Consider the following 13,070-nt stretch of genomic DNA (forward strand, 5'->3'; position numbering starts at 1 on the left):
TAGATGAAGCGTAGCTGTAAAGGGGCCTAAAATAATTGCTGTAAAGTGCGTAAAACATCCATGTACTAAAATCATGGCAAGGGCTAATGAGGTGTACTATGAAATGAAGAATGCATTGAGAAAGAATGACACAATATTTAAAATATTTAACATGCAGTAATTGGCAAGAAGCACTACTGACTAAACAGAGCCCTTGAACCACAAGGGCCTGGAGGCATGTGCTATAAAAACTACTATCACAGCGGCATCCTCTGGAGAGAGGATGCGCTACGAACTTATTGGGCTAATAACATGCAGGACCACATCGTTCAAGAAATCGACGACTGCTTTGGCGTTAAAAAGCGGTTCTTCACCAAGAAACATGATGGGATGAAGAGGGACATGATACCAGTACGCTTGAGGGAAATACTTCTTTCTGTTTCGGCTTCCCGACACTCCACGAGGACATGGAGGACGGTCAGCCTCTCACCACATCCAACAGAGGTTGGTGGTTCATCACCAGTAAGCAAAAAATTGTGGGTGCCATATGTATGTCCTATTCTTAGACGACAGAACAGGACATCAGTTCTTCGTGTTTTCGTTACGGGGGACCAGAAACCTAACTGTGGTTTTATCAAGTGAAGCTCATTATTTCTTTACGCATCCCACAAATGTTGCCAGTGGCTTCGCAGTTTCTTTCACAGGAAAGGCTTCAAATCTGTTGCAGAAACAGCAGCTGTAGGGAGATGTAACGCCTGAAATGTAACTGATGTGGCCATTTGGTCTACTCGAACATTACCCTCAATGCCTCTATGGCCCGGCACCCAGCATATAATCACATGCTGGTTAGATATATACGCTTTACACAGAATGGAATAGAGCTCATTAAGTACAGGGTTTTTGTGTTTACAGAGTGACTTCAATGCTTTCACGACACTTTGGGAGTCTGTAAATATGATAGTCTTCTGAAGTTTTGATTTCATTATATACTTCACAGCCGATAATAGTGCATAGGCCTCAGCCGTAAAGATACTTGTCTCCGGGTGCAGTACACCAGATTCCGAAAAAGATGGATCGATGGCTGCATAAGATACCCCGGCATATGACTTGGAAGCGTCTGTGTAAAACTCTGTACACGAGTATTTAGATTGTAGTTCTAGGAAATTCATTTTAATATGTGCCTCTGGCACGTGTTTCGCGACTCTATAAATGATGTGTCACAATCTATGTGCTGCCGCTGCCACGAAGGTAACAGTTCCGCTGGAGCCATAGGGGACTGTTCAAGAATAGGAAGACCCATTTCCTCACTCAGGTTTCTTACACGCAATGAGAATGGCTTTCTCGCGGCAGGTCGGTTATGGAAGAGTGTGGCAGCGGTCACATCGTTTATTGTTGAATAAGAAGGATGTTCAATATTTGCTTGTACTTTCAAAAAGTATGTAAAACTGCTGTATGAGCGCTGCAGATGAAGTGACCACTGATTCGACTCTACGTAGAGGCTCTAAATTGGACTTGTCCTGAAAGCACCAGTCGCGAGACGGATACCCAAATGGTGAACAGGGTCTACTATTTTTAATGCACTTGGCGTTGCAGAATTATAAATTATAGACCCGTAATCAAGGCATGAGAGGAAAATACTTTTATACAAGTTAAGCAAACACTTTCGATCACTACCCCAAGTCGTATGCGACAGAAGCTTCAAAAGGCACATTGTCTTCAGGCATTTCGCCCTCAGGTGCTTAAGATGAGAAATAAATGTGAGTTTAGAATCTAAAATGATTCCCAAAAACTTGTGGTCGCTGCTCACAGAGAGCGCATCTCCTTTGATTCCAATACTTGCGACTGGCGTTACGCCTCTCTTGTTAGTAAAGAGTACGCAAGTGCTCTTCTGGGCATTTACTTTAAAACCATTTTCATCGCCCATTTGGACAATTTGTTTATTACAAGCTGCACTTGTTCGCAGATGGCGATATTGCATGACTTGAAAGCTATTCGCACATCGTTGACATGAACGGAATGTGCGTGGAATGACTGTGTACAGGGAATTCATTTTTACAATAAATAGTGTGCAACTAAGCACGCCTCCCTGTGGTACACTGGTCTCTTGGGTGAATGACTTAGACAAAGCGTTACCCACTCTGACGCAGAATGTGCGATTAGATAGGCAACCTTTGATAGTGTTTAACATTTTGCCACGGACACCCATCGCCAAAAGATCTCGGAGAATGCCGTAGCGCCATGTCATGTCGTAAGCTTTTTCTAGGTCAAGAAACACTGAGAGGCAGAACTGCTTATGTATAAAAGCATCTCTAATACACGACTCAATGCGAACAAGGTGGTCTGTTATGGACATAGCTTCCCTGAAACCACATTGCAAGGGGTCTAGTGGTTTGTTATTTTCAAGGAAACAGATTAAGCGCCTGTTTATAATTTTTTCGAATAGTTTGCACAGGCAGCTTGTTGCACAGGCACCACTATTGGCCTGTAACTGCTGGCTAGGGATGGGTCTTTGCCTTGTTTAAGCACGGGAATGACTATAGCTTCCTTCCATGAGGACGGGATATACCCTTTCGCCCACATGGCATTGAAAAGATACAGGAGTGTTTTCAGAGTTTTAGGATGTAGGTACTTAATCATTTCATATGACACGATCACCGCCTGGCGCCGAGTTATTGCAGCAAGCGAGGGATGCCTTAAGTTCAGTTAAAGTAAATGGATAGTTGTAGGCCTAACTCGATAAACCTTTACGTTTAAGGAGCTGTCGCTCTTCGCGTTCTTTGAACCTCAGAAATGCTTGTGTGTAGTGGGACGCACTGGAGATATATTCAAAGTGTTCACCCAGACAACCTGCCTGATCTTCCAGGCTCTCTCCTTGAGTACTTGAGTAAGGGGAGTGGGTGTACCTCCCGGCCTTTTAATTTATTTACTCGATTCCACACTTTCGCTCCATCCGTGTAAGAATTTATACTGGAGATGTACTTTTCCCAACTCTCCCTTTTAGCACGTCGACATGTTCTTCTACCCTGGGACTTTTATTTGTTTGAAACTAATCAAGGTTTCAGCGGTTGGAGAGTCGCGAAGTCGTCCCCAAGCTTTGTTTTGATTTTTTCGTGCTTCCTTGCATTCTTCATTCCACCATGAGATACGTTTGTTAGCCAGTCCGTTAGTTTGACGGATGCATGTTGTGGCAGTCTCAATTATAAAGCCCATTATATACGCTGCAGCATCGTATATATTTAAAGAGGCAATATCATCCCTGTTAAATACGTTTGTTCTTGGAAACCTTCCCAGTTAGCCGAGTCAACCTTCCATCGGGGAATGTGTGGGGAACATACAACTTAGTTTGTCAGGTTTAACATGATTTGGAAGTGGTCGCTCCCAAAAGGGTTCATGAGAATGGACCACTCCAGGTATGGAATTAGTGTACTCGACATGATACTTAAATCTATGGAGGAGTATGTGTTGTGCGCCATGCTGTAGTACATTGGCTCTTATTAACTAAACATGCTCCTGAAGAAAAGAGAAAGTTTTCAATTAGGCAACCTCTCGCATCGCAACGAGTCTCCCCACAATGTGTTATGTGCGTCTAAATCTCCGACAACTATGTATGATGCCGGAAGTTCATCTATGTAGTTTTGAAACTCAGTTTTATTAAGTTGATAATTAGGAGGGATGTATATAGAGCTAACAGTGACTAGCCTGTCAAACAATACCCCTCAGACAGCAACTGCCTCTAGGGGCGTACGAAGTTTCAGTTCTCAACAGGCAGCACCTCTGTCAACTACGATAGCAACACCACCAGATGACACTGTTATCGCGGTCTTTGCGAAAGATGGCATATTGCTGGAGAAAGTTGCATTGTGTAGATATAAGGTGTGTCTCCTTAACACACAGAACCTTCGGATTAAACTTGTGTAGCATTTCTTTGACGTCATCGAGGTTGTGTAGGAGTGCTCCGATGTTCCACTGTATTATTTGAGTATTCATGTTGAAAGTGTTTTTTGTGCTGTGTGTTTAAAAGAGACTAACTTGACCTACAGAGCCCTTGTGGGGCCTTTGATGCGGGCTTTTTCTTTTTTGGAGTGATCGCGAGGTTCTCGCCGCTCCTGAGGCGCTGGCGGCGCCGGCTGGCCGGTTGTTGCGTCCATCACCTCTTGTGAGGCGCTGGACACACACTCTTGTGAGTGGTTGGTTTGACGGGAAGGCCTCGTCTCGAGGGACGAGACCCTTGAAGCCACTATCCCGGAGGTCGATGGCCCCTTCTTATGAGTTGGCAGAGCAGCACTAGCTGCAGCCGCCGGGGGTCAGATGGCGTCACTGCCGGCTCACTGTGTATGGGCCGGACAGCTGCCGGAAGCCGTTGCGACGCTGTCCCCCGACGTGACACTTCGGCAAAGGTGTTCTTTGGCAGGTATGACACCTGCCTGCGTGCCTCTTTAAACGAAATATTTTCTTTGACTTTGACTGTGACAATTTTTTTTTTCTTTCTTCCAGGATGGGCAGGACCGCGAATATGCGGCGAGCTCCCCATCACAGTTCACGCAGTGGAGAGTGTTTTGACGTTTCAGAAATGTGTTCATTGGCACTGCATTTTGCACAAGTCTGACGGCCTCGGCAGTTCTGTGAACTGTGCCCGAATCGCTGGCACTTAAAACAGTGGAGCGGGTTAGTCACGTATGGCCTGACACGGATCTTGACATACCCAGCCTCAATGGTCTCGGGTAGCACACTAGAACCAAAGGTAAGAATAACATGTTTCGTTTGAATTACTTTTCCATTGCGCCTCATCTTAATTCGTTTTACGTCAACCATGTTCTGTTCTTTGAGTCCTTCCAAAAGTTCTTCCTCTTCCATCATGTCATCGTCTGAGATTACACCGCGGATGGATTATGGTCAGTGAGGGGTGACCGTAACTGGGATTTGTCCGAAAGAGACTAGTTTAGGCAGCTTTTCATACTGTTTTTTATCGCGGAGCTCCAAGAGGAGGTCACCGCTGGCCAACTTAGTTGCTTTGTAGCCTGCGCCTATAGCTTCTGTCATACATTTGGAAACGAGGAACGGTGAGATAATCCTCACAGTCTTCTCTGGTATTTCACTGTGTACTACATGGTAGCGCGGGAAATTCTCTATTTCGTGAAAAAACTTGAAAAACATCTTCGGTGCGCCCCCGTTTCTGGGGGCGATCAGGGAGTTGGGGAAAGCATGATCCATAGGTATATCTAAATTTCAGCAGAAACGCCAGCCACCCACAAAGGGACGCCGCAGGACGTATAGGAAGCAAGTCACGCAGATGCCAACTGTATGTTGCCGCTATAACCAAATATGTACAGCCTAGGTTGGTTGCACCACACAAGGTTAACCCTCGCTGCCTGGAAAGTCGGAAGTAAATAGAAGAAAGGAGAAGACAGGAAAGATTGAAAGAGAGAAAGACGCAGATTGGAGAGGGGGACAGGAAAAGGTAACTACCGATTTCCCCCGGGTGGGTCAGTCCAGGGGTGCCGTCTACGTGAAGCCGAGGCCAAAGGGGTATGTTGCCTCCGCCGAGGGGCCATAAAGGTCCAAGCACTCAGCATTGGCGCAACCCCCAGGATCCTCTTTTCCCTGAACACGGCTAAGCCATGCACAGTTAGACGCGGGAGGGACCAACCCTCGTGTGCACGGGTATGTGGTGTCGCAACACACCAAATGCCTGCTGTCGCAGACGCCCCTGCGGGGTCAAGGCGGTGTCCTGAGGGGAGAAGTTGGTGCAGCAGGCTTACAGCCACAAGGCTGCAGAGCTGAGCCTGCAGCAGGGCTGCCTACCGTGGGGTTCCAAGGTGGTGATCCCACAAAGTCTCCGGCCCAGAGTCCTGCAGTTGCTGCACGCGGGTCATCCTGCTGTGGGAAAGACAAAGATGGTCGCCCGGTCCCACATTTGGTGGCCTGACCTGGATCAGGACATCACTCAAATGGTGCTGAGCTGCCAAGTCTGCCAGGAGCACCAGCGGGGCTCACGTCATGTGGAGATCCCGCCCACGAAGACCCTGGTCCCACTTGCATGTGGATTTTGTTTGGGGGCGCCTTCAAGGGCCATTACTTCCTGGTAGTGGTGGATGCCTTTTCGAAGTGGGTGGAGGTCCTACCTGTCACCACTCCTTCAGCAGGCGCGACCATTGCGGCACTGCAACATGTCTTCGCCACCCAGGGGTTGCCAGAAATCATCGTGCCTCAAAATGGCCCCGCTTTCGCCAGAACTGAGTACCTGGCCTGGCAGACGAAGAATAGAATCTGCCGGATGGTTCTGCCATAGCACCCTGCTTCAAACGGTGCAGCCGAGTGGGTAGTGCAGACAATCAAGGACAAGTTCAAGAAGAGTAAGGCTGGAGATTTCCGTACGTCAGGTTGCCCGGGTACTGTTTCAGTACCGGACCACGCCCCACGATGGCACTGGCCATGCCCCCTGTGAGCTCCTGTTGGGCCGGATGGTCAAGACACCCTTGGATGTTCTGCATCCAGACCTCTGGTCCACAGCGCTCCTAAAACAGCTGAAGCTGGCTACTGACCAAGGGTGCCGTCCAAGGCCTTTGCCGGAGTCGGGAGCTCTGGTCTTCACCAGGAACGTCCGTCCTGGTCCGCCTGACAGGTGCTATCTCCTGCCAGCGCCTCATCGCTGCTCGTCCGCATGCCGGATGGAAACACGTGGCACCAGCACGCCAATTATGTTCGGCCTTGCCTCCGTCACCCAGTCTGCAACCTCGGGCGCCACTTCAGAAGTCCAGCCCGCAGGGGGTATAACGGCAACACCGGTCGCTGCCAGTGAAACACCAGTGGCGGCAAGCATCGCCAGTTGTGTGGCACCCGTTGGGTGACGACCAAGATCGGCGCCATTCTCAAGGCCGGTCACTGCTGACCCTCCGGACAGAGCGAGACTGGCTCAGGGAGCACCCGGCGTTGACACACCCGGATCGTCAACACCTGTGCCCAGGCCACGGAGGAAGATTATTTAGGAGTAGAAACTCCTGTCAGCGCGGGTGCTCGTGTGCGACCAGATAACGTCACATTAGTATGCGCCGATGGGGGCGCATGCAGTGGCGACGCTTTGCGGCACATCATGCAAGCAGCAGCGAAAAAAAAAGCAGGAGCCCGGCAGGCTGCTCGGGCGCGTTCTCTTCGGCGACGTCCGTGTCTCCCACTCAAAGCAGACGACACGGGCGTTCGGCGTTTGCTTCAGCGTGCACACCACAACATTGTTTTTGTGAGCCTTCAAGTCAAACAACAACTGTTCTTGTCAGTGTCTGTTCGAGGGCCGTAATACTAACAGTGCTGATATGTGCAGTGCACCCTTGTTCGGAATTTGCTAGCCTAAGATGGGATGCAGGTGGGACGCGGCAGTGTCCTCAGTAGAACTTGGGAGGCGCGTGGCCGAACGGGAGAACGCGCGCGGCCGCGAACGGGAGCAACACACGTGGCCAGTTGCCTTGGCAACCAAGACGGCAATAATTTCTTTCTTTGCCGCCAGCAAGATAGTGGCTCCACAGGCTTGTGACAATTTCTGGTCGCCACAACTTGCGGAGTTTCCACTCCTAAAGGTTTCTAGCTCCGTGGCCCAGGCGGAGTACTCGACAGCGGAGGCCGCCGGACGGTTACTCGCCTGGTTAACAGGCACTTTTTGTTTGTGTTGTTTGCGTGGACAAACAAACTGGGGGTATGGGGGTGTGATGATCATGTGACGTCACTCCAGCCATATTCTTCGTTGGCCCGCTAGGCTCAGTGGCCCGGCAAAGCTCGGTGGGCAACATTGGTTCACTGCATTGAATAACCACCGACGAGCATAAGTGCTCGCGGTCAGTCTAACAAAAATGTCAAGCTCAATCTGCTTTGAAAATGCCATCCAGAAGGCAAAACTTTAATCATTGTATCTGACATGCGGTCAAAACATATCGTTATATACATGGGCTTTTTCTCATATCCCTAATGCACAAGTGGATACTCTAAATCAACTCATTGTTATATGTGGTATCATTATAAGTGGACTGCACTGTACGTAGCACGTAATCTCAGAAGCAGGCAAGTGGCCAACAGACCCTTGTGTGCTACCTTGAGGCATCAAGGCGACCAACGTCGAGACCTTTGCAGTCAGTGAGCGAGATGAATCGGGGGAACCAAGAGGCTCAAGTATTTGTAACAACAACACGAAGAAATGAGACAATGAAGACAAGGAAAGCATAAAAGCATTTACTTGTAGGTTCCCAAAGTGAAGATGAAGAATGTGTATACAAGACAAATGAGTGTTAACTATTCTAGAATTCAAAAAGATGTAAAAGACTGAATGAGGACGCTGAGGAGAATACCTAGAATTAATAGGATAGAGAATCTGGAATGACCACATCCAAGATTGGAAGCACTGTAAGAATTCAAGATTGCAAGCATTGCAGCCAGTGTACAAAATGGAAAGACCAATATGGTTTGACAAGATACTGGGAAGGTACGAAAACTTCACCTACGTGGAGGCAATCAGATGAACTGTTGTGACAAAATTAGCTTAACAAACAATGATAAGACACAGTAATATAGAAAAATTTCACAGGATTTCATTGGTGCGGTTGGAGTGGTTGGAGGAGAGGAGACAAACACATATGATGTGGGTACATAATGTTCACCTATGGCGTTTTGATATCAGCTGCAGTCATTTTGCCGTAATCCCTGCTTACAAAAGGTGACGGTGGACTTCAGGCATTTCGCTATGATAAAAATAGATTTTAAGATTCATAAGAACACCATGTTATGAATACAGAATGAGAAACGGGTTGCTGCAATAAGGAACGATGGATGGATGCATTCTGACCTATGAAATTTCCACAATGTTAACAAGCAAGAGTGCAAGTCCTAAGCTCTCGTTGGTAAGGTTACTGGCCTCTTCATCAAATTACAGCGTGAAGTTGTGTGGAAAAAAATGTTGCAGTTTCGCCCGAAAGGCGAAGCATCAATTGCGATAGCAAATTAGTAGAGAGCTATTCGGAGTAGGGATAGTAGTTTTATCGACTGCATAAACTTGGACACATTCACTTACTAACTGAATTAACAAGCGTGGTGTGAGCGCGCACAAGCAAACATGAATAGATCACACTCAGTGACTGCAGACAACCACTGTCAAAACGCTGGCAGCAAGCGCAGCAGCCGCAGCGAGGGATGGTTCGTGCACTCTATCACTTCAATGGAAACTGAGTGGCGAATGCACAGCGCATACCAAGGTCAGAGCTGTGTGGAGATCGCTTTTAAGAGACGGTGCGGGCAACTGCTGCAGCTGGGCAAAGTACAAGCGCATTTGTTGGCAGAGTAGAAGCTGCCCCCCCACTCCCTCCCACACTGCCTTCCCGCTTTCCTCCTTTCACGTGGGAGATTGAGTGGCCAGTTCTCCTTGCGCCCGGCTGCAAGATACGCATTTGGTGCCGCAGCACAGCGTCGCCCCGCCTCCCTCCCATACCCCCACTGCCTTTCGCGCGACGGAAGTCGCGTTTGCTTTCCACCGTGCATTCACTCTCCGTGATAGCGCGTGTCCCCCGCGTGCTTTCACTCGCGCATAGGGCGCACGGCGACGACTGTATCGTCCTTGAACTTTATACGGAACCTCACGGCGAAGCCGACGCCAGAAATCCGCTTGAAGTGTCCATATAATTAATATCGCAATAAAAAATTGTGCAGGAACCATACATAATGATTGTCAATGTAATCGAATAGCCCAAACTACGAAAGTGTGAGTGAACGAACAAAAGAACAAGTGAACGAAAGAACAAAAGAGAGCAAACAAATGTTTCCTTGCCGAGTCCTACCACCATCACTGACCTGCAACTAGCAACGAAAACAGTCGGAAGAGCCAAAGAAAGATGTCCACTTCAAATTATTTCACTGCAGCCACACATCCATGCCATAAAGAAATGTACAGAGTACACCACACTACTACACATAAAGCCCATGGCAAGTGGTGAAGCTGCAAGAATATAACACCATACCAAAAATATACCAACAGGTGCTGATCACAACTTAGACAAATACCGAGACATTTAAGCATACCTACAGAGCTCTTTCTGATGTGGTTGAGGCAATTTAAGCCCTTGTTTCGGCCGACTGACATTCCCCGTGTACGAGACCTAACCTAAACCAAAGCTTTTGCAGAAAGCACTCACACGCATCGCTCAGGGCGCAGCCGTTGCATCGTACAAACAGACACAGTCTTATGTCTAAGCCAGACGCTGAGGATGCAATTGGCAAGTGATAGTGCCCCTCATGCAAAGGAAGCTGATGAACAACCGTGGTCCCATAGAAAAAACGGCTCACAGCTGAGAACTGTTGCTAGCAGTTCGCAACACAATTCTTTCTCCACAATTTATTGTCTCGGGACAGCTGGAAACAAATCTTCTGGATTAGTCTTCCACTTTGTCTTTCATGATGGCACCAGGCGTCAAGTGCAATAGAATATAAGTGTTTTGGCCTACACAATTTCATATGCGAGTTTAACACATTGCGGGAACTTCCAACATTTAAATGGCCTGCCTTCATAGCTGAAACCTGTGAACAAGCCGTGCCACCATTATAGCACGATAGTGATAGGATGTCATACATCACTCAAGCCACCATTAATTAAATCCACCTTCACTGGAGCAACACAAGTATTAGAAGAAACAGCACGCCTTTAGCAAACCAATCATCATCATCATCAGCCTACATTTATGTCCACTGCAGGACAAAGGCGATCTGCAATCTCCAATTAAGCCCAAACCGCATGAGAGCGATTTTGTGTGCAATGGTAACGAGCGACCGCTTCGAGCGCCAAAACAGGCCATCGTGCACACAGATCGCTCGTTCTTGTTGCTCGATAGCTCGGCTCCGGAAATCTAGAATTCGTCGCTCGTTGCCCGAAAGGGCTATGAGCGACTAGCCAATAGTGCGAAGCCAGAAGAGGATGTACATGAGTCAAGTACTGACTGTCGCACAGAACGAGCAAACGACTAAATTTTGATCCGTGCTAGGATAAGAACCTAATGCAAGATCTTCAGAAATATTTATGCTGCTCTTTGCAGTAAAACACATCCACAGAAAATAATAAAGCATGCGTCAAGCGAGTTTCGGCGCGTATTTGCTGCCCTCATACCGGCAACACCGGGAAGACGTCGCTCAAAGCCGTCGCACGCGTGCGGTGCGACTTGTAGGCGATGCACGAATGCGACAGCCATCTCCATCACGTCGCTTGTCGATGTCGTGCGCAAGAGCGCGTGCATGCGGTTACTTTGCCCCTGTCTTGTGCTAGCTGCTTCCAACTTGCACCTGCAAATTTCCTAACTTCATCACCCCACCTATTTTCTGCCATACTCGACTGCGCTTCACTTCTCTTGGTATCCATTCTGTAACCCAGCAAATGGATATACATATCAAATTCCAGACTAAGCCAACCAGCACTTGTGGCTATTTGTTGTCAACGATGCAGTCAGGCTAGATCGTCATGGGCACAACAAACATCAGCGGAAGCACAATAAAACACATTAGACAAATGGCTGCACACACAGCCAGGGATATGGGCCCAGGGCACTTCCCCACGTAACTGATACAAATTGAAACATACTCCCGACGCAACAGGGAAAAAACATTTCTTTTAGCTGTAAACATCGCGAGTGTACACAGTTGATTTAGGTAGTTCGTAATTGATATCCTAAAAACAGCACAGACAAAAATTAAGGCAGACACAGTGCCTGTGTCAACTACCATCTTGTTTACAATGTCGATCACGGATACAAAGTTACGCACATGATTCGTGAACGAAAGCAACGGACATGTGTATAATTGAGCGATGAGCTGATTCGTGCACTCATTTTTGTTTACCTTTGCAAGTGTTCGTAAGCAACAGCAACAGTGAAGCGAGTTTGTTTACCTACTCGCTCAGCGCGTACACATTGCATGACACAACTCCACAGCTGACACATAAAAGCTGCTAAGAAGCATTAAGTGAAGGCAATATACTGTCACAAACAAATGGGAAGAGCTAGACAATACTAGCTAGAGTGGTCAGCACAAGGAGTGAGGAAGGGAAACAAATGAATGCAGCCATGTGTGTGTAACCAGCGCTGAGCACAACAGCACAACCATCCACTGACTTCCGCAGACGGATGTCATCAAGGTGAAGAACAAAAAAAGAAAAAAAAAAAAAAAAGACCCATGAGACAGCATTTGCAGCACTAGCAATTCAGTGCATGAGCATGTGCTGGCGCGTAGGAGGTGCCACTTTTTTTTACATCGCGACAAAACACACGTCTGTTACATTACTAACAGTGATACTCTATCATTACAACTAAGGGCAGCGTGGTGTAGGAAGGGCAGCGTGGTGTAGGAACTGCAGCAGTGCTCATCGAAGGCACGAATAGATTACCCTGCGATTTCTGAAAGACTGCGGCAGCTTGTCCGCGCCAGCTGCCACGTTGAGATCACTTTATATCATGCTTTATATCACCCGAATTCGCAAACGCGGTTGCTCGTATACAAGTGACAGCAAAAGAACAGGTAATCGTACAAAGCACACAACTCCTAGAAGTACTCTCACCTTTTTCCCCAGATGCGTTGCGGTAGTAAATAGAGAAGGGAAACTGTACCTTTGACAGTGGGCCTCTCCATTATCAGTCCCTGACAGTCCCGGACAGCTTGGGACTGCTGTGCCGCATTCGATTGTGCTCGGACAGCTTCCGAAGCTCGGCTAGAGTGTACTAGAATACTTGGGTAGTGGAAAGAGCGGCGCGCAGCGCGTGAGGCACTTGATGTTAACGCTACCAGGTGGCGCCAGCGGCTCCTAACCGATAAAGCCCCTTGATGTTAGAAAGTAGCGACACTCTCCCCCGCGCGCGCGCTTCCCTCCTCAATTCTCCTCGGATTTCTCCCCCTCACCGGGCCGGCGCGGCACTGAACCCTCCAGTGGCTCGCTGCAGCCGCATTAGAATCAATGCGCGCGCTAGTTTATTCGGCCCTTTGAAGCGTTGTATGGAAATTTATCCCTTGTGAAACTGTCATGACGAAAGTACGTTTCCGATAGAACGTCGTGACATTTTTTTTTTTTGAGGACGCTTCGATAA

The 13,070-nt window shown here is 48.0% G+C and overlaps 4 protein-coding genes across 14 annotated transcripts in view; 3 read left to right on the forward strand and 1 right to left on the reverse strand.

Moving 5' to 3' along the window:
* Positions 1–12,697, reverse strand: part of LOC119453877 (gastrula zinc finger protein XlCGF8.2DB) — a 439,553-nt gene extending 426,856 nt beyond the window's left edge. For 5 of the 7 annotated variants that reach the window (XM_049666990.1, XM_049666991.1, XM_049666989.1 and 2 more), the window contains exon 1: positions 12,597–12,697. In XM_049666990.1, the coding sequence (XP_049522947.1) occupies positions 12,597–12,618 (22 nt within the window). In that variant the 5' untranslated portion in view covers positions 12,619–12,697. Of the gene's footprint in view, positions 1–12,547 lie in introns of all 7 variants that reach the window. The other 2 variants (XM_049666987.1, XM_049666985.1) reach the window with 2 other exon arrangements.
* The window catches only part of LOC119453871 (zinc finger protein 675-like), a 2,199,134-nt gene that overhangs the window by 1,351,872 nt on the left and 834,192 nt on the right, over positions 1–13,070 (forward strand). The gene's annotated exons all lie outside the window — the stretch shown is intronic.
* LOC119454549 (gastrula zinc finger protein XlCGF57.1-like) overlaps positions 1–13,070 on the forward strand; it is a 1,708,166-nt gene that overhangs the window by 987,991 nt on the left and 707,105 nt on the right. The gene's annotated exons all lie outside the window — the stretch shown is intronic.
* LOC125945267 (uncharacterized) overlaps positions 1–13,070 on the forward strand; it is a 329,028-nt gene that overhangs the window by 261,666 nt on the left and 54,292 nt on the right. The window lies entirely within an intron of this gene.

This window comes from Dermacentor silvarum, chromosome 5, assembly GCF_013339745.2.
Source record: "Dermacentor silvarum isolate Dsil-2018 chromosome 5, BIME_Dsil_1.4, whole genome shotgun sequence".
Taxonomy (NCBI): domain Eukaryota; kingdom Metazoa; phylum Arthropoda; class Arachnida; order Ixodida; family Ixodidae; genus Dermacentor; species Dermacentor silvarum.